Source organism: Nomascus leucogenys, chromosome 4, assembly GCF_006542625.1.
Source record: "Nomascus leucogenys isolate Asia chromosome 4, Asia_NLE_v1, whole genome shotgun sequence".
Classification (NCBI taxonomy): Eukaryota; Metazoa; Chordata; class Mammalia; order Primates; family Hylobatidae; genus Nomascus; species Nomascus leucogenys.
The window spans coordinates 85,880,480-85,900,394 of NC_044384.1; the positions used below are offsets into that span (position 1 = coordinate 85,880,480).

Sequence of the window (19,915 nt, forward strand, 5' to 3'; positions counted from 1 at the left end):
CAGACCCTGCTGGAGCCCCCCAGAGGGATCAGAGGCCTTCCAGGTCCCCTCAGCAGCCTCCTTCCATCTTCTCTTTCCCAGCTGAGGCTGCTGAAACCCTTACAAGGCAGTATCAAGGTCACCAAAGTCATGAAGCCCTCCCTGGGTCCACCTTCTTCCTAGACAGCCCCAAGCCTGGTCCCCTGGGCAATATAGAGGCCCAGAGGTATCTGTAGCTCCCCATCAGGCCCCAGGAACAAGGGCCAGACAAAGTCAAGGAAATCAAATCTTCAATGAATGAAAAACTCAGTGCCATCTGGGGCCAGGGGGTCACCGGACCAGGTGGAAAGTCAGCCAGTATATGATGAGGGGCTGGAAGGCTGCAGCTCCCAGAGTCAGGTAGAGCTGGAGACGCTGCCGGGGGACAGGGCCCCCCATGCTGTCGGGGCCCAGGGCTGCTGTCCGCAAAGAGCGCACCTGGAAGAAAGGAGAGCTGAAGCCTGGCCAGGAGGGGGAGGTTTGCCCTCAAGTGAAGGCAGGGGAATGGGGGGCGTGCCAGACTCACAATGAAGTACATGAGTGCCGATGAGGTCCAGGCCAGCGCCACGTAGTAGCCATCGCTGCCGAACAGCAGCCCCGTGAGCACACTAAGGATCATTCTGGAGGTGGGAGGAGGAAAGGGTTGGTGACCCCCAGGGGTCTAGGCCTGAGATTGGCCCTACCCCCAATGCCCAGAGCCCAGCTAGACCCCACCTCCCACAGCGCCTTTTACTCTCAATCTGTCCCCACAGGGAACCAGACCCCAAAGGGATATGGAAGGCCCAGGACTCAGCCCCAGGACCTGGATCTGAGACCCCCTTCTCTCCCCAAGACTCTCGCAGAGTGACTCTCAACACCTCCCCAACCTCTGCATGGCACCCAGGTCCTCAGGAGACTGCTGGAGACAGCTGCTCCCTCTTAACAGAGCAGTGCTAGAGGTCACTAGTGGCCGAGACATGTCCAGGGTCACAGTTCGAGGCTACAGCTATGCAGGCCCAGACCCAAGGCCACCTCCCCCTGGCCCACAAGTGCTCACCCCACATATTTGTAGCCACTGTAGGCCAGCAGGTGAAAGGTGCTCAGGTCACTGCGCACGGTGGCCAGGTAGAGGCCCAGGAGCAAGGCCAGCACCTCCATCACCACCCACACCAGCGCCGTGCTTGCACACAGGCCCAGCACCTCCGGGGAGAACCTGCGCCAAAGCAGGGGTGGCTCAGAGCCAGGCATCCTGAGGCAGGGGTGAGGAAGATAGACTGGGGCAACAGAGGGTGAGCTGGGGACCACCACATATGCCCTAGGGAGGTTGGGAGAAGAGCTCACAGGGAGGGGAGGGTAAGGGAGGGGTTTGGCACTGACCTTTTCTGAATGCCCAGTGCCATCCCAGCCAGAAGCACGTAAGTAATGAAGGCCATCGCTGCCAAGTGCCAGAGAGATGCGATCAGCTTGGCTTCCTCCATCAGAGCTGCCTTACTAGGCATTCGGGTTCACTGACACGTCCCATATTTCCTTCTCTGCATAGCCCAGCATGGCCTGACCTCCACATTCTGCTCCCAAATGCCCTGACTGGGGTGCCTGTCTCCGATCAGCCCTCTCCCACTGTGTAAATGCCACCTGACCCTTCTTCCAGGACCACAAGCCACCTTTCCTTACCCTGTGCTGGGAAGCTCATCAGTTTTCTGCTGCATCTCAGAAACTGTGTCATGGGCCAAGGCCATTGTTCCGCCTATACAGGGACCAAACTGGTTTCTGACAAGACCAGAATGCAGGTTCAGTGGACACCCATGCTGTCCTGAGTCTGGGGCCATGGAGATGACCTCACCGCAGTCAGCAATTCTAAGTCTCAGCACTGGCTAGGGCTCTGGCTGCCCAACAATGCAGGGAACTCCAACTTTAACTTTGGGCAGTATTCATAAAAGCTCAGAGCCAGTGGGAGCCGGGCATTAGTAGCAGTTTTAACTCTGTCTTCTGCCCCGCTTAAAGCACTAGAATTGGCTGGGCACAGTAGCTCATGCCTGTAATCCCAGCACTTTGGGAGGCCAAGGCAGGCAGCTCACTTGAACCCAGGAGTTCAAGACCAGCCTGGGCAACATGGCAAAACCCTGTCTCTACTAAAAATACAAAAATTAGCTGGGCCTGGTGGCAGGCGCCTGTAGCCTGCAGTCCCAGCTGCTCAGGAGACTGAGGCAGGAGGATCGCCACCTGAGCCTGAGAGGCAGAGGTTGCAGTGAGCCAAGACCACACCACTGTACCCCAGACTGGGTAACAGAGTGAGACCCTGTCTCAAAAGAAGAAAAAAAAAAAAGCACTGACATGACCACCAGCGGGGAGTGTCTGGAGTTCTGGAGTCAGGAAATCAGCTGTACCACCTGTCAACTCTGAGGCCTCAACGACACTGAAGGTCCTCTGAGGCTTGGCTTCAACATGTAAAATGGGGATGCCAGTTCCAGCCTTACACGGTGGCTATGATGGGCACACGTGATGAAGGATGGAAGCCCCTGTGCTGCCCAGCACACCTAGGCTGGCTGCCTGCCCTCAGTCCCACTGGCTGCCCTCACTGGAAGCTCATCTGCGGGCTGGTCCCTGCACACTCACTCACCCTGGGTGTCCACGATGGGCCTGGCCCTGTGCAGCCAACAAAACAGAGAAGAGTCACCTGTACATGTGGGCAGCCTGAAAAATGCCATGTGGACAGGCAGTTGTGGGAACCCAGAAGGGAGCCACCACTTGCTCAGGGGGTCAGGAAAGGCTTCTTGGAAGAAGGGATAACGGAGCACGCCTTGGAGGACAAGCAATAACGATGATAAGAGTTAATGTTTCCTACGTCCTTCCTGTGTGCCAGGTGAGGTGCTGAGCAAACATCACCTTGCTGAATCTCTCCAACAGTCCTTTGAGGTAGGGACTACATTAGTCCTGTTTCACCGAAAAGTACAAATAACCAGCCTGAAGTCCCACAGCTGGAATCTGCAAAGCCAGGTCTAAACCCAGAGCTCCAGGCTGGGGAGGGATATAGTCCAAATCAAGGGACAGGAAGGTCTCAAAAGGGTGTCCTGGGGACACTGAAGGCACATTCAGGAAGCTCCTTACTGGTCACCCTGCACTGCCTGCCTGGTGTCTTGCAACTGCCACACATACACAAAGCACCAAGAACAGATGCTGACTCATTAGCTGAGCCTCTCTTCCCATTCATCCCTCAAGGCACAAGTCCCCCTCGACCCCATCCCACCATGTTCCCCAGCCCAGGTTGGAGACTCACTGGGGATATAGAGGTCAGGGGCGTTGAGGTCTTGCCGGGGGGGCAGAGGAACATCATGACTGTACTGCACTTCCCAGTTCTGGCAGTGGCAGCAGCGGCCACATCAGGAGAGGAAAAAGAGAAAAGAGGAGAGAAGGGGGTTGAGGTCTGGGGGCCAGACTCGGGCAGAATGAGGAAGGCCCACCAGCTCCCTTGGTAGGAAGCTCACCTGGTGTGTGTAGGGGAAGACCAGCAGCCCTAGCTTCTTGGCCACGTAGGCTGTGTCCACAGCAAAAAAATACTTGAGTTTGCTCACAGACACAAAACGGTGCAGCTGGGAGGGGAGAGAGGAGGCTGTGGGCAAGCCGCACCCCAGGCCTCAGGGTGCCCCTCTGTGTGCTCCATCCCTGAGAGCACTGTGAGGAATCGGGTGGAATCCCATGATGCCCCAGCCCTAGCCAAAAATTCTGCCACCCGTGCCCCGGGGGCAGGTCACACCTCCTTGTGCACCATGTCCTTCCCATGGGATGCGATGGAGCTGCCATAGGCCATAGCCACATTGGCCATTGGGTCCCCAAGCAAGTGGTTGACACTGAAGGCCACGTCTGCTCCTGAGGCTGGGTATCCCCCGGGCTGGCTGGAATAACCACCGCTTGTGTCATCGAAGAGGGGAGGGGGATCCGGGGCTGCCCGGGCCCTGTGCTTGGAGCCTGTGGGTTTGGAGGTATCAGAATAGATGACATAAATTCCAAGCATGAGCGCAAACCACCGCCCCTTCCCTGGCTGGACAGCCCTGCACGGGTCCTGCAGGCACCGATCAGTGAGGGGACCCCAAGTTGGGTGAGGGGGAGCTAACTGAGAAAAAACTTTGATGACGGATCCTTTGCGAGAAATCCGTTGCTAAATGTAGGCAAAGGAAGAGCTGAGGCAGCGCCTAGAACTGGTTGCCCACTCGGGGTTTCTGAAGGCCTCTCATTGGAAGTGACCTCTGAACTGAGCCACAGTGAGTAGAAGTTTGCTAGGTGAGAATAACTGGGAGGGCATCCTTCTGTGAGCAAAGCGGAGAGAGGCGACAGCTGGCTACCCGGAGGCCCTGGACAGTGCTCAGGGACCTCCCCAGGTTCACAACAGTCAAAGGAGTTTCTGGAGGCGGAGGCGGACCCCGTTTTTGCCCGACTCCGGCATAGGATTCCCAGCTGTGCTACCACCGCCCGGTCTCAGGACTGGGCCGAGAGGGCGAAGTCCGGGACGCGTTGGAGTGTTGCGAGGGGCAGGAACCCGAGTGACACCCCCGCCCTGGGCAGCGGTCCCAGTCGCTATCTCCCTCGGGGTGAGCGGGCCGCGCCGCCGACTCCCCCCGCCGGCCGCGCCGCGCCCCGCCCGCGCCCCACGCACCGTGGGCTCCGTAGCCCGAGTGATAAGCCATGGCCGCGACGCTCGCTCTCCCCGAGGGCCCGCTGCGCCGCCTCGTGGGTACGAATACTAATGAGGCAGCTGCTCCGCGCCCAGGGTACCGACCGAGGCCACCCGGCCGCGCAACACGTCCCCCACCTCGCCGGTCTCGGCCACCATGTCCGTGGCGTCATCCCCCGCGCCTGCCATTGGCTCTTCGGCGGCGCCGGCTCGCCCCTCCCCTCTCCCAATTGGCCACTGACGAGCTCTGCCCTGAGCGGATTCGGCAGAAGGCAACATCCGGGTGAGGGATAGGCGGAGCCACCTGCGGTGCCTGGGATTGGATCACGGGCTTGCCAGTTCGCGGTGGGAACAGCCAATAGAAGAGTTAAGGAAGAAGGTGGGCGAGAATTATTTGCGCGCCTGCGCGGTGAGGCACTTGACGTACCCTGCCACGACTACACCAGGGAGCCGAGAGGTAACCTGCGGCCGGAGTCAGGAACAAAGCTTCCTTGGTGGGACGTACTCCGGGAGGGAATGGGGCGGTCGAGCTCCAACCAAGCCCTGCCCTTCGGGGCGCCTGTTCCTCCCTCTCTGGGCTTGTTTTCCTCCCCCGTCACCTACACTTCACCCAATCTTGGAACGGAGCCCTGGCAGCCCCGGAGGTGGTGGTGGGAGTCCGGACCTATCAGTGACAGAGCTGCCAAGCAAGCCCCAGGATGCTGACTCCTCCCGCCTCCCACTCCTCTTCTCCGCGCGGGTGCTGTCCGTCGTCCGGTGCTGAAAATGCCCTCCCGCCTCTGCCGCCATCCTGTAGACTCCCGGGGGCCTGCGGATGGGAAGATTTGGGGTGCGAGCGCGTGGCCGCACGCACACATACACGCATACTGCAGAACTGGGGCCCAGAGGATCCGAAGTCTGAGAGATTGGGTGGTATAGGTGGGGCAGGATCCTGCCTCGGGCATGTCCCATAGACTCTCCCGTAGTCCAGCAGATTTGGGGGCAGAGGTGTGCTGATATGCGTCCTGAAGCTGCAGCCTAAACTCCTGAGTCATCGCGGGGCCTGTGGTCTTCTCGAAGTGAGGCCCCCAAGCCTCACTTGTAGTCCCGGGGGTTCCTTTCTCTCCACCTAGGTTCTGATCACTCCCACCCCCGCGGAGACAGTCTTCGGGGGCCTCCCTCTCACAGACCTTCAGCCACCGCTTTCTAGAGAGCATGAGCAGGTTCTCTGCGACCTCTCTAATTAGCTACCAGGTATCCAGTTACACCAGATGACCTTCCTGCTCCCCAAACTCAGCCCACGTGGTCTGATTGCAGTGCCATTGCCCAGAGGTCCCCTCCACCTGGGATGCCCTTCCCCCTCATATCCACTCGTCCATAAGCCTAGTTATCTTTAAGAGCCAGTTCATCTCGTGCCTCTCAGAGGGACAAAGGGAACAGAGACCTGACCTGGTCAGGGGTGGAGGTCATAGGCTGGGTTCTAGGCCCCCTCTGGGTGCACCCAATTTGCCCTGCATGTTAAGTTCCATGAGGACAGGCCCTGTTGTCATTTTCCACTTCCACCCTTGTCTTCCCAGTGCCAAGCACAATACTTGCATATAGAAGACACCTAATAAACATCTGTGTCCAAGAAATACATAATAAATAGACAAAACCCTGGACCAGTCCTTTCCTGTGTCCACATCTCAGTTACCTAATCTTTAAGTGGGTAAGGATGTTTAATTGAATGGTCTTTGAGTTGCTGTTTGCCTGAACACACGCACATACTCAATGAATTAACCCACCAGTATTGCAGCTCATTTTCTGCCCAGATTGTCTGGTTTGGGAGCAAAGCTAGACCCAGGCTCAGATGTGAAGATCTGAGGCCCTGAAGGGCTAGGAAGTAGCACTGGGGCCACGTGTACCTAGGAGGGGGTCATCTAATGCAAGTCAGTTCCCATGTCACTGCAGGGCACAATGGATGCTTGTGAACTGAATCCAAAACCTTTCTATGTCCTTTCTTTCTTTCTTTCTTTCTTTCTTTCCTTCTTTCTTTCTTTCTTTTCTTTCTTTCCTTCTTTCTTTCTTTCCTCCTCCTCCTCCTCTTCCTCTTCCTCCTCCTCCTCCTCCTTCTTCTTCTTCTTCAAGACGGGGTCTTACTCTGTCACACAGGCTGAAGTACAGGGCATGATGGATGCTTGTAAACTGAATCCAAAACCTTTCTATGTCCTTTCTTTTTCTTTTTCTTTCTTTCTTTCTTTTTTCGTTCTTTCTCCTTCTTCTTCTTCTTCTTCTTCTTCTCCTTCTCTTTCTCCTTCTCCTTCTAGACAGGGTCTCACTTTGTCACGCAGCTGGAGAACAGTGGTGCAAACACAGCTCACTGCAGCCTCTTACTCTCAGACTCAATTGATCCTCCTGTCTTAGCCTCCCGAGTAGCTGGGAATACAGGTGCACACCACACCATCATACCCAGCTCATTTTTTAATTTTTTGTATAGGCAGGGTTTCACCATCTTTCCAAGGCTGCTGGAATTCCTGGGCTCCAGTGATCCTCCCACCTCGGTCTCCCAAAGTGCTGGGATTACAGGCATGAGCCATTCAGTCCAGCTTCTATCCCCATTTCTCAGATGGGAAAACTGAGGTTGAGAGTGGAGCATGCTGGCCCAAGGTCACGCAGCCTAGGGTCCCTTGTGTCCTGGCCCCAGCCTGCCTGTGCTAAGCTGAGCCCAGCACCCCTGCCCAGCCAGTGAGACTCACCACGCTTTTCTCAGCTGTAACCACCCTCTTCTCCAAGTGAGGCTTCAGGGATGGGATCTGGGTGGGCTTAACTCTGGGCCTACTCCTTAGAGATGGGACCCTGCGAGCGCCCACCCACCTTGGAGATTCTCCTTCCTCGAGGGTTTTACAGCCCAGGAAGCTCAGGCGCCAGAGGGTTAGACAGCTCAAGGTCGCGAGCGCGAGCGCGGCCGGAGGAGAACCCAGGGGTCCAGCCGCCCAGCGGGGGCTTCTCGGGGGCGGGCGGAGCGCCCGCGGTGCCAGGCGCTGCCGGCGGCGCCGCCGGTGCCGCGGGGGCGGGGTCAGCGGAGGGCGGGGCGCCGGGCACCCGGGCCGCCAACGCTGCTGCCGCCGCAGCCGCTGCCGCGGCGCTTGGGCTCGAGCTCCGCGCACTCCCTCCGCGGCCGCTGAGCCGAGCGGACGCCCCCGGGGGCCGCGCCGCAGCCCTCCGTGCTCCCCCCTATCATGCCCGGTGCTCGGGCTGGGGCCGCCCAAGCAGCCAGGACACCATGCCCGAGGACGGCGCTGGCGACGGCGGGGAGGTGCCCGCGCTCATCCCGGACGGCGAGCCGCTGCGGGAAGAGGTACCGGCGCGGGGGGGGCCGGAGCCGGGCCTGGGGCGGCGTGAGAGGGACCAGTGCAGAAGGCGACCCCAACAGAGGGGCTGAGGAGGGAAGTCCCAGAGCCCTTACGGCCAATGACGTCATTGGGGTCACCTGCGCCCTGCCAGGGGTCCAGGGGCCCGCGTTGGGGGTAGGGGTGGGGAGGCTGAACAGCAATATACGGGGCGACTTCCGCCCCCGGCGCCCCCTCATCCAGCCTCGCCCGTCCTGTGACGTCAGCGCCTGGCCCCCACGCGTCCCAGTGCCGCAGCGCAGCGGGGGATGCTGCCCCCACCCCCAGGGCCGCGGGGTCAGGTCCCCAGCCCGGCCCAGCCGCTCACGAGGTGTCCGGGCAGCGCCTGCAATGCAGCAGCAGTCGCAGAGAGCCTAGAGGGGAGGAGGGGAAGAGGAAGGGAGGCGCCTGGGTACCCCTTCTCCTTGTCCTCGAGGTGAGGATTGAGGGCCCATTCTGCTGGCTGGGACCCCCGACGGCCCCTCCTCAGCCCTAGCCAGGAAGGTCTGCAGGACCTGGGGCCCCGGGTGATGTGTGGGGTGATAGGGTGGTGAGTGGGGCTGTGTGTGCATTTGGGTGAATGTAGCCTGCTTCTGTGTGTGTGTTGTGTGGGTGTGTGAATTGGATGTGTGTGCCCTGTAGTCAGGTGAGGGGCGAGTGGGTGCCTGGCTCGGGTTGTCACCCAGTGCTCTAGGTGTGTGCATGTGAGTGAGTCCCGTTGTGGGCGGGTCTCTCTCTGTGGAGTCTGAGGAGCGTGGGGGTCAGTTTGCAGTGGGGGGTGGGGAGATGTGCACTGTGGTCAAGTGAAGGTCTGGTATGTCTCTGGGCTTCACTGCATGTGCAACGTGTATGTGCACGTGTGTGTCCTGTGGTGGATGGGTATGTGGTGTGTGTGTGTGTGTTTGTGTGTGTGTGTGTTGTGTATGTGTACCATGCTACGATTCTGGGAGTCTGTGCCCTGGGGACAGGCGAGGATCTGGAGTTTCCTGGGTGACAGGCAGTGTGGCCCTCCATGGTGGGTGGGTCTGTGAGGAGCATGTGTTGGAGAGGTGTGGACAAGTGTGTGTGCACCTGACAGGCCTTGCAGGTCAGGTGGCGCTGTGCTCCCGTGCTGAGTGATGGGGACAGGCTGTATCTGGGCTGGGCTGGGGGGTGGTTCCTCTCCTCTTGGGCCTCTAGAGGCCTGGTAGGTCTGGGGTAGGAGAGGTGGCCCCTAACCCCTCTTTTGTTGTTTCCACTTTTTTCCTCCCCTTTTTACCCTTCCCCTCTCCCCACTTTATCCCTACCTGCCTCTCTCTCCATGGGCACCTGAGGGTGATGTGGCTAGGCTGGCAGCCCTGCCAGGGAGGGTGTGGCAAGCCCTCTGAGCCAGGGAGTGGCCCCTGCTGCCGAGTAGCTGTGTCCCACCCCCTTGCTCAGCACAGATGGGGAGTGGAGGATGGCCCTCCATCTGCTCCCCACCCCAAGACTCGCACTTCCCCCGTTCTTGAGGCTCCCTCTTTCTCGTCAACTCAAAAGCCTCTGCCGAGACTTCTGAGTCCCTGTGGAACAAGGGACCAGAGGGAGTCTCAGGGTAATGGTGATCATATTTATTCCCATGGCCAGACCCTGTGCTCACATCTTCACACATATGATCTTGTTGAATCCTCACAATAGACCTAGTTTACAGATGAGGAAATTGAGGTCCAGAGAGGATGAGGGACCTGCCCAAGTCATACAGTAAGTGGTGGAGCCAGCACTGGCTCCTGGGCAGTGGAACTCCAAATCCCATGCTGTTTACACCTCAGACCCCTTCCACCCTGGCTTCCCAGACCAACAGGACCAAGAATCAAGGCCCAGAGAGGGCAGAGATGTAGCCAAGTCCACACAGCAAATCAGGGCAGAGCCAGGACTAGAACCCACAATAGCCAGTGTAAGGATCCATCCCTCCTGGCTGAGGTGGGCCTGTTGTGTCCTGTGTGCGGTTGGCCGAGTGCTAGCAGGGCACAGTGGAGGATGGGTTTGGGGCAGCGAGTCCTGGGTTTGAATCTGCAGCGCCACTGTGAGTGAGCTGGAAATGTGAAGCCTGGAGCAAGCTGCTCATCCCTCTAAGCCTCAGTTTCCTCCTCTGTAAAATGGGGCTCACGGTATCACCTCCCTCAGCCGGGTTAAGCAAAGTGGCAGGCCCCACTGATGGCCCCACCTGACACAGACTTCCCTTTCTCTGCCCACCTGCAGCAGCGGCCCCTGAAACAGTCCCTGGGAAGCTCTCTGTGCCGCGAGTCGCACTGGAAGTGCCTGCTCCTCACGCTGCTCATCCACGCCTGCGGGGCCGTGGTGGCCTGGTGTCGCCTGGCCACAGTGCCACGGCTGGTCCTGGGGCCCGAGGCCGCCTTGGCCCGGGGAGCCGGGGACCCGCCACCGACCTACCCGGCCAGCCCCTGCTCCGATGGCTACCTGTACATCCCGCTGGCCTTCGTCTCCCTCCTCTACCTCCTCTACCTGGCTGAGTGCTGGCACTGTCACGTGCGGTCCTGCCAGGCGCCACGCACCGACGCCCACACGGTGCTGGCGCTGATCCGCCGGCTGCAGCAGGCGCCGCCATGCGTCTGGTGGAAGGCCACCAGCTATCACTACGTGCGGCGCACCCGCCAGATCACGCGCTACCGCAACGGCGACGCCTACACCACCACACAGGTGTACCATGAGCGCGCCGACAGCCGCACGGCCCGCGGCGAGTTTGACTACTCGGCGCACGGCGTCCGCGACGTCTCCAAGGAGCTGGTGGGGCTGGCGGAGCACGCGGCCACGCGGCTGCGCTTCACCAAGTGCTTCAGCTTCGGCAGCGCGGAGGCCGAGGCCTCGTACCTCACGCAGCGGGCGCGCTTCTTCAGCGCCAACGAGGGCCTGGACGACTACCTGGAGGCGCGCGAGGGCATGCACCTGAAGGACGTGGACTTCCGCGAGTCGCTCATGGTCTTCGCCGACCCCCGCAGCCCACCCTGGTACGCGCGCGCCTGGGTCTTCTGGCTCGTGTCGGCGGCCACGCTGTCGTGGCCCCTGCGCGTCGTGGCCGCCTATGGCACGGCTCACGTGCACTACCAGGTGGAGAAGCTCTTTGGCGCTAGCTCGCCCCCACCGGGGGCCGTGCCCAGCGGGCCCCCGTTGTCCCGCGTGGCCACAGTGGACTTCACCGAGCTCGAGTGGCACATCTGCTCCAACCGGCAGCTGGTGCCCAGCTACTCGGAGGCCGTGGTCATGGGCGCGGGCTCGGGCGCCTACCTCAGAGGCTGCCAGCGCTGCCGCCGCTCCGTCAGCAGCAACTCGCTGCCCCCCGCCCGGCCCAGCGGGCCCCGCCTGCCCTTCAGCCGCAGCCGCCTCTCGCTGGGTGCTGGCGGCCGGGCCACACCAGGGGTCTTCCGCAGCCTGAGCGGGGGGCCGCTGGGGCGCCGTGGAGAGGACACGGAACCCCTTGAGAGCCCGCCCTGCTATGAGGACGCCCTCTACTTCCCGGTGCTCATTGTCCACGGAGACAGCGGCTGCCAGGGGGATGGGCAGGGCGCGCTCTGAGACCCCCACGGCCCCCAGAGTGGCCCCCTCCCCACCATTCCACCATGGGCTTAGATGCCCGAGTGACTGTTGTCCAAAACAGGCGGGAAAACAGACCAGCCACACACAAGGGGCAGGGGTGAGGGTGGGGGTGGGGGGTCCTTAAACAGACTGAAATGCAGTGACCTGTGGTCATTTTGGAGGAAATGGAAGCCACCTAAGTGGAGCCTAAGAATCGCCCCCAACATGGCTTCACCCCCCCGCCCCCCCATGGCCGATGATCTGGCCTGAAGGCCTCTCACAAAGGGCAGGAGAAGAAGCTTCCAGAAAGGCTGGGATGGAGGAGGAGTCCTGCGGCCAGCTGTTGCCTGCAGCAGAGGCTGCCTGTGGACACTTCCCTGCCGGGGCTGAGGCCATGCTGGGAGCCCCCCTAGTGACGCAGAAGCACAAATTGGAGGGTTGGGGCCATGCCCAGCCAAGTTGGCTTCCCTGGGGCTGAAGAGCTGGCTGTGGTGGCACCATGGCCTTGGCCCTGCTACTCACCCAACATTCCCATCCTCCCCTGATAGGCCCCTCTCCCTGCCTGCCCTCTCGCCCACTGCTCAGGGCCAGTCACTGATCGGACCTAGCAGTGCCGTTCCTCCACTGGGAGCCTGGTTCTTAGAGCACAGCCTTGCCCCATCCACCCGTACTGTTTCCCCTGGTGCCCACCGCACCCTCCCCCCACATTCAGCTACCCCTACAACCTGGGGTTCCTTCTCAGGGCCTCACCTGGTCCCCACATCCCCTGGCTTCTGCTCCTGCCTCCCAAAGTCCATGTCTGCCTCCATCAGCCACACACACGCAGGGATGCCCGTTCCTTGCCCTCCCAGACTTATCTACTCTTCACTTTCCTCATGATCCGTGGGTCCCAGGCCTAGAGGGCATCCGAGGGGCCGGGCCTCGGCCACAGCCTCTTGGATGATGTCCTTGCTCCACCACGCAGGCCCTTGCTTCTCCCATCAACGAGTCTTGGCCCAGGGGACACTGACCCCCAGGGAGGAGAGAGGAGTTCCTTCTCTTTCAACGAGGGCTTCCACGCCCTCTAAGGGGTGGTGGGGAAGGGAGGAGGCTGAGAAGATGCAGATTAAATAAAGGTATGGAATGGAAGGCCTGTGCATTCCTGGGTCGTGGGTCTAAGCCCTCCATTGCAAGCATTATGGGCCCCTGTGGTTCAGGGCACGATGAGGGGTTCTGGGAAGGGACTCAGAATTGGGCTCCAGTGTTCCCAGGAACCAAGTAAGGGGAGGAGAGGAAACCTCCCCTGTGTAGCCTGGGGCCTCTGAGACTCAAGTGTGAGTCGCTCTGAGCACCTGGCTCCCCTGACTCTGGTATCTGGGCCTGGGTCACTGCTAAGGCATTGTCAAGGTGGCCCTTCTTCCAGCTCAGTGGGGCATTCCGTTCTGCTGCTGGGCATGCTGAGGGCTAAGGGAGTGGTGGCCGGTCCCCAAAGTGGGGAGAAAGAGCTATGGTCTGTGACTCGAGTTCAGTGTCCCCCAGCGGCTACTGACATTATCAGTCTGAGGGAAAGGGCATGAAGCAGGTCAGAGGACACAAAGCTGGAAAGGGCAGCCCCAAACCGGGGCAGGCTGGCATGGAATCCAAAGGCAGAGAAAACATCAGGGAAAAGGAAGGTCCTGACTCCCTGATGGAGCTCTGAAAGATTCCTGGACGTGGCATTGTCACATGTGCAGCAGTAAAGGGCAAGGGCAGTGGGCTAAGGGGCAAGCGTGCATGGAATCCAGCCTACAGGCCACTCCCCAAACTCTGGCATGGAGCTACATCCACTTGGAGAAGGGGGACCCTTTTCCCTTTCACGCAAAGGTGGCATAAGGGCTAGTGGTGACCCGGGAAGGGTGCTGAGAATGGGTGGATTTCCCTAAGCAAAGACAGGGCAGGCAGCGTCTTGGACAGACAAAGGCCTGGCTGCTGGGCATGAGCTGAGGTGTGACGAGGAGAGAGATAGAAGCAAGAAGCCATGGAAGGCTTTGCTGCAGCTTCCATGCCAAATCCTAGAATTTGTCCTTAAACTGGAGCAAACTGGGCAATCTGGAACCATGGAAGGGGGTTGGGCAGGGACGTGATACAGTCAAGGCTGCATTTTAGGATATTTAGCAAAAGTCCAGCTACCTGCTGGCTCTGTGGGGAGGGTGGAGTGAAAGACCAGAGTTCTCCCTGTGCGTTAACCCATAGCCTCTCTTCTTTGGGTGTGAAATCAGTTCCTCGTTCAGAAGCAAATTAGGTGGAAAACCCTATGGTGCCCAAACGTTCAACAAGGCCGCAGAGGGTGGCCGGGCACAGTGGCTCATGCCTGTAATTCCAGCACTTTCGGAGGCTGGGGCAGGCAGATCATTTGAGGTCAGGAGTTCAAGACCAGCCTGGCTAAAATGGTGAGACCCCCTACCCCGTCTCTACAAAAAATACAAAAATTAGCTAGGTGTGGTGGCGGGCACCTGTGACAGCTACTCAGGAGGCTGAGGCAGGAGAATCGCTTGAGCCCGAGAGGCAAAGGATGCAGTGAGCTGAAATTGCGCCACTGCACTCCACCTGAGACTCTGTCTCAAAAAAAAAAAAAAAAAAAGGCTCCAGCGTGTAGGGAGGCCAGCATGCTGGTTTCAGCTCCTTGCCATGGGAAAGACACTTTTTCCACCATTCTGCTCTAACACCATAGCCAACAACTGCCCACTGGCCACTATCCATTCTCCTCCCTTCCCCAAAAACAGAACCCCAGTTTTGCTGCAGATGGCAATGTGCCCAGCTAAAAGGCAACATTTCCAGCCTTCCTGGCATATATGGTATGACTGTGTGGCTGAATTCTAGGATATTAGATATAAACAGAAGGTGCTGGAAGGGGTCTCCAAGAATGCCCCTTGAATAGAAGCAGTATTGGTGAAGGCCATTTTTGTCCTCTCTGCTTCAGCCTGCATTCAGCCTTGGATGCATATGTGATAGCTGGAACACCAGCAGCTATCTTGGAGCAGGAAGTGACTTTGAAAATTGTAGCCACATGCTGAAGATAGCAGAGCAACAATTTAAAAGATCCTGGGCTTCTGATGACACCATGCAAGTTTCCATATCATCCCTTGGGTTGCCTACCTCCAGACTTCAATGAGAAAGAGAAATAAACTGTAAGTCTGCTTAAGCCCATTTTTTTTGTCTCTGTTACCAGCAGCTTTTACTAATTATCTACTGCCACATAACAAATTATCCTAACCCTAGTGGCTTAAAAGAGCAATAATTACTATGCTCTCTCCTGGCTTCTGTGGGTCAAGAACTCAGATAAGACACAATGGGGATGGCTTCTATGCTCCATGACATCCAGGGCCTCTGCTGAAAGACTCAAAAGCTGGGGCTTGAATCATCTGAATGCTCATTCACTCACATGTCTGGCAGTTGTTGCTGGCTGAGGGCTGAGGGCTGAGAGCCTAACTAGGGCTGTTGGTGGGAACACCCACACAGGTCCTCTCCAAGCGGCTTGACCTTCTTCATAACATGGTGGCTAGGTTCCAAGAACAAGTGTACCGAGAGGGTGAAAGCTGTATTGCGCTTTATGATCTAGCCTCCGAAGTCACATGGCATCACTTCTGCCCCTTTCCATTGGTCAAGGCTACTATGAAGGTCCACTCAGTTTCAAGGGGAGGGAATATAGGATCTCATCTCTCTGTGGAGGCTTGTCAATGTCACATTGTTAGAAAAGCACGTGGGATGGGAGATGTATTAGTGGCCATCTTCAAAAATGCAATCGACCACTGAGCCAAATGCCATTTGCCATTCCTAACTGATTGATACCTGTGAAGTGATCTGCAAAATGAACACCAAGCTCTTTATAGTGCTTGTTTAAGGGAGGAAGGTGGTGGCATGTCAGATATGGGCCTACTCCAGGCAGAGTGAGCTGCTCAGATCATTTATGGGGACCTTCAGGCCTATGGTAGATTAAATATGGCCACAAATTCTTTGCCACTCCTCTCCTCAAGAGGTGGAAACAGGCCGGGCGCAGTGGCTCACGCCTGTAATCCCAGCACTTTGGGAGGCCGAGGCAGGTGGATCACTTGAGGTCAGGAGTTCAAGACCAGCCTGGCCAACATGATGAAACCCCGTCTCTATTAAAACTACAACTACTACGGGCGTGGTGGTGGGCACCTGTAGTCCCAGCTACCCAGGAAGCTGAGACAGGAGAATCACTTGAACCCAGGAGGCAGAGGTTGCAGTGAGCTGAGATCACGCCACTGCACTCCAGGCTGGGCAACAGAGCAATGCTCCGTCTCACAAAAAAAAAAAAAGAAAAGAAAAGAAAAGAAAAGAAGTAGAATCTGTTCCCCCTTTAAATCTGGGCTGGACTTGTGATTTGTCGTGACCGGTCAGATGTGAGGGAAGAGATGTTAGCCCACTTCGGAGGCTAGGCCTCAAGGACTCTTGTAGCTTCCACCTTTGCCCTCTTGCAATCCTGAGACCACCATCTGTAAAGATGTCCAGCCAAGCCTCCTGACAGATTTGAGGCTGCATGGAGAACTGAGGCCCCCAGCCAAGAGCCAGCATCAGCTCCAGATATGGGATGACTGAGGCCATCTTAGACACTGTAGCCCCAGTTGAGCCACAGATGACAGGAGCCTCAGGAGTGACCCAAGGTGAGACCAGCAGATGAACTACCAAGCTGATCCCAGCCCAGACTGCTGTCCTATAGAATGAGGGGAAATAAATCCTTGTTTTAATCCACTACATTTTGGAGTGATTTGTCACATGTTACATGATCACTGTCACAAGGCTCTAAACCCACCTGCACCTCATGAGGGAGGGCACTGGGCCTGCACAGCCAGGAAGAGGAGGGACCCAGAAACCCCAGTGTTTGATGGACAGCTCTCAGCTCACGATCTCCTGATGGGAGACAGGGTGGCCACGTGTTCAGACTCTCTTGGAGTCAACATCAAGCCAGGGTGTTCTGTTCTAAACCGTTCTCAAGAGGAGAATTCATGCCTGAGGAGGGGTGCAAAGCCTGGCTCCCAAACCCCAGTGGCCTCTGCCTCTGCTCTCTCCTGACATGGGCTACCCACAGCATGGCAGGAACAGAACCTGTAATTTCCACCCCTACCACCACTGCTTCTCTCTGTCTTCCATCTCAGGAAATAGAGCTACCATTCAGCCAGTTGCCTAAGCCAGGCACCTGCACGGCAAGCCTCTTCTTTTTTTTTTTTTGAGACGCAGTCTCGCTCTGTCGCCCAGGCTGGAATGCAGTGGCCAATCTCGGCTCACTGCAAGCTCCACCTCCCAGGTTCATGTTCACGCCATTCTCCTGCCTCAGCCTCCCAAATAGCTCGGGCTGCGGGTGCCCACCACCATGCCCAGCTAATTTTTTGTATTTTTAGTAGAGACGAGGTTTCACTGTGTTAGCCAGGATGGTCTTGATCTCCTGACCTTGTGATCTGCCCGCCTTGGCCTCCCAAAGTGCTGGGATTACAGGCGTGAACCACCGTGCCCGGCCGCCTCTTTTTTTTTTTTTTTTTTTTTGAGATGGAGTCTCGCTGTCACCTGGGCTAGAGTGCAGTGGCGTGATCTCAGCTCACTGCAATCTCCGCCTCCCGGGTTCAAGCGATTCTCCTGCCTCAGCCACCTGAGTAGCTGAGATTACAGGCGCATGCCACCATGCCCGGCTAAGTTTTGTATTTTTAGTAGAGACGAGGTTTCACCATGTTGGTCAGGCTGGTCTCAAACTGCTGACCTCGTGATCTGCCCACCTCAGGCCCCCAAAGTGCTGAGATTACAGGCGTGAGCCACCCGGCCCAGCTGCCTCTTCTTTTTTTTTTGAGACCGAGCCTCACTCTGTCACCCAGGCTGGAGTGCTGTGGCGTGATCTCCATTCACTGCAGCAACCTCCGCCTCCAGGGTTCAAGCGATTCTCCAGCCTCAGCCTCCCGAGTAGCTGGGATTACAGGCACCCACCACCACACCCATCTAATTTTTGTATTTTTAGTAGAGATGAGGTTCCTCCATGTCGGCCAGGCTGGTCTTGAACTCCTAACCTCAGGTGATCTGCCTGCCTCAGCCTCCCAAAGTGCTGGGGTTACAGGCATGAGCCACCACCCCTGGCCTGTTCTTTCTTTAAAACTTTGTATTATGGGCCGGGCGTGGTGGCTTACGCTTGTAATCCCAGCACTTTGGGAGGCCGAGGCAGGCGGATCACGAGGTCAGGAGATCGAGACCACAGTGAAACCCCGTGTCTACTAAAAATACAAAAAAAAAATTAGCCGGGCGTGGTTGCGGGCGCCTGTAGTCCCAGCTACTCGGAGAGGCTGAGGCAGGAGAATGGCGTGAACCCGGGAGGCGGAGCTTGCAGTGAGCCGAGATTGCGCCACTGCACTCCAGCCTGGGCGACAAAGCGAGACTCCTTCTCAAAAAAAAAAAAAAAAAAAAAAACTTTGTATTATGTAAAATTTCAGCTTGTAATCCCAGCATTTTGGGAGGCTGAGGTGAGACGATCACTTGAGCTTGGGAGTTTGAAACCAGCCTGGGCAAGACAGTGAGAGCCCATCTCTACCAAAAATTTAACAATTGGCCAGGTGTGTTGGAGCTCACCTGTGGTTCCAGCTACTCAGAAGGCTGAGGTGGGAGGATTGCTTGAGCTGGAAGGTCAAGAGGTCAAGGCTGCAGTGAGCCGTGATTGTGCCACTGCACTCCAACTTGGGTGACAGAGCAAGACTCTAGTCTCAAAATTGGCTAGTTCTCAGTAACCCATGGTCATAGTCCAAAAGATAGATGTATTTTTCTTTTTTCTTTTTCTTTTTTTTTTTTTGAGACGGAGTCTCACTGTTGCCCAGGCTGGAATCCAGTGGTGCAATCTCAGCTCACTGCAGCCTCCACCTCCTGGGTTCAAGTGATTCTTCTGCCTCAGCCTCCCGAGTAGCTGGGATTACAGGTGTGTGCCGCCACGCCCGACTAATTTTTTGTATTTTTGGTAGAGACGGAGTTTCACCGTGTTAGCCAGGATGGTCTCGATCTCCTGACCTCATGAGCCACCCACCTTGGCCTCCCAAAGTGCTGGGATTACAGGCATGAGCCACCATGCCTGGCCATAGATGTATTTTAATTCTCTTTTTAAAAAACATATAAAACAAAACAGACCAAAATACGAATACTTTTTTCAGTAGAATAGTTTCAATTTATGTGTTATAAAAGCACAATACAGGTTGGGCGCTGTGGCTCATGCCTATAATCCTAGCACTTTGGGAGGCCAAGGTAGGCGGATCACTTGAGGTCAGGAGTTCAAGACCAGCCTGGCCAACAGGGCAAAACCTCGTCTGTACAAAAAATACACAAATTAGCTGGGCGTGGTGGTACACGCCTGTAGTTCCAGCTACTTGGGAGGCTGAGGTAGGAGGATCGCCTGAGTTTGGGAGGTCGAGTCTGCAGTGAGCCGTGATTGTACCACTACACTCCAACCTGGGTGACAGAGTGAGACCCTGTCTCAAAAGAAAAAAGCATGATACATTACAAAAGACAATAACATTGTGCTATAAAAGACTGCAAAAGTGGGCCAGGTGTGGTGACTCACGCCTGTAATCCTAGAACTTTGGGAGGCTGAGGTGGGCAGATCACCTGAGGTCAGGGGTTCGAGACCAGTCTGGCCAACATGGTGAAACCCTGTCTCTACTAAAAATACAAAAATTAGTTGGGGGTCGTGGTGCGCGCATGCCTGTAATCCCAGCTACTGGGAGGCTGAGGCAGGAGAATTGCTGGAACCCAGGAGGCAGAGGCTGCCGTGAGCCGAGATCGTGCCACTGCACTCCAACCTGGGCTGGGCAACAGAGCGAGCCCATCTCAAAAAAAAAAAGAAAGAAAGAAAAGAAAAAAAAAAAGACTGCCAAAAGTATAGAGACTATTTTAATAAAGATCAACTTCCGGTTGGGCATGGTGGCGCATGGCTATAATCCCAGCATTTGGGGAGGCCAAGGCCAAAGGATTGCTTGAGGCCAGGATTTCCAGACCAGTCTGGGCAGCATACCGAAACCCCTATCTCTAGTTAAATTAAGTTAAAAAAAATGTTTTTTGAGACAGGATCTCACTCTGTCACCCAGGCTGGAGTTCAGTGCTGTGATCACGGCTCACTGCAGCCTTGACCTCCCAGGCCCAAGTGATCCTCCTTCCTCAGCCTCCTGAGTAGCTGGGACTACAGGCATGCACCACCACGTTTTTCATTTGTTTTATTTTAAGAGACAGGGTCTCACTATGTTACCCAGACTGGTCTCAAATTCCTGGGCTCAAATGATTCTCTTGCCTCAGCCTCCCCAAGTGCTGGGATTATAGGCGTGAGCCACCTCGCCCAGCCTAATTTTAAAAAGATCAAGTT

The 19,915-nt window shown here is 56.9% G+C and overlaps 2 protein-coding genes across 3 annotated transcripts; one reads left to right on the forward strand and one right to left on the reverse strand.

The window, feature by feature from the left end:
- Positions 1-252: 252 nt before the first annotated feature.
- On the reverse strand, positions 253-4,916 carry YIF1A (Yip1 interacting factor homolog A, membrane trafficking protein). Of its 2 annotated transcripts, XM_003274227.3 has the most exons (8): positions 4,646-4,901; positions 3,749-3,960; positions 3,480-3,584; positions 3,272-3,350; positions 1,375-1,432; positions 1,055-1,210; positions 545-638; positions 253-456 (listed from the first exon to the last, which is right to left on the reverse strand). In XM_003274227.3, the coding sequence occupies exons 1-8, from the start codon at positions 4,674-4,676 to the stop codon at positions 310-312; spliced, it is 882 nt and encodes a 293-aa protein (XP_003274275.1). In that variant the 5' UTR covers positions 4,677-4,901; the 3' UTR covers positions 253-309. The 2 variants fall into 2 exon arrangements, with proteins under 2 accessions (XP_003274275.1, XP_012352366.1); XM_012496912.2 differs by lacking the exon at positions 1,055-1,210 and having other exon boundaries at positions 4,646-4,916.
- Positions 4,917-7,735: 2,819 nt separating this feature from the next.
- Positions 7,736-12,687, forward strand: TMEM151A (transmembrane protein 151A). The gene is made up of 2 exons (XM_030811255.1): positions 7,736-7,979; positions 10,228-12,687. Exons 1-2 carry the CDS (start codon positions 7,905-7,907, stop codon positions 11,557-11,559), a joined length of 1,407 nt encoding a protein of 468 aa, XP_030667115.1. The 5' UTR covers positions 7,736-7,904; the 3' UTR covers positions 11,560-12,687.
- The last annotated feature ends 7,228 nt before the right edge of the window (positions 12,688-19,915 follow it).

What these genes read in the sequence shown, in the direction of transcription:
- YIF1A (XM_003274227.3), bottom strand. Translation starts at nt 4,676, where the DNA reads ATGGCTTATCACTCGGGCTACGGAGCCCACG. An exon ending in GCACTGGGCATTCAGAAAAG is followed by an intron (nt 1,211 to 1,374) that starts GTCAGTGCCAAA and finishes GCTTTGGCGCAG; the next exon opens with GTTCTCCCCGGAGGTGCTGG. An exon ending in AGTGGCTACAAATATGTGGG is followed by an intron (nt 639 to 1,054) that starts GTGAGCACTTGT and finishes TCCCACCTCCAG; the next exon opens with AATGATCCTTAGTGTGCTCA.
- TMEM151A (XM_030811255.1), top strand. Translation starts at nt 7,905, where the DNA reads ATGCCCGAGGACGGCGCTGGCGACGGCGGGGAGGTGCCCGCGCTCATC. An exon ending in GCGAGCCGCTGCGGGAAGAG is followed by an intron (nt 7,980 to 10,227) that starts GTACCGGCGCGG and finishes GCCCACCTGCAG; the next exon opens with CAGCGGCCCCTGAAACAGTC.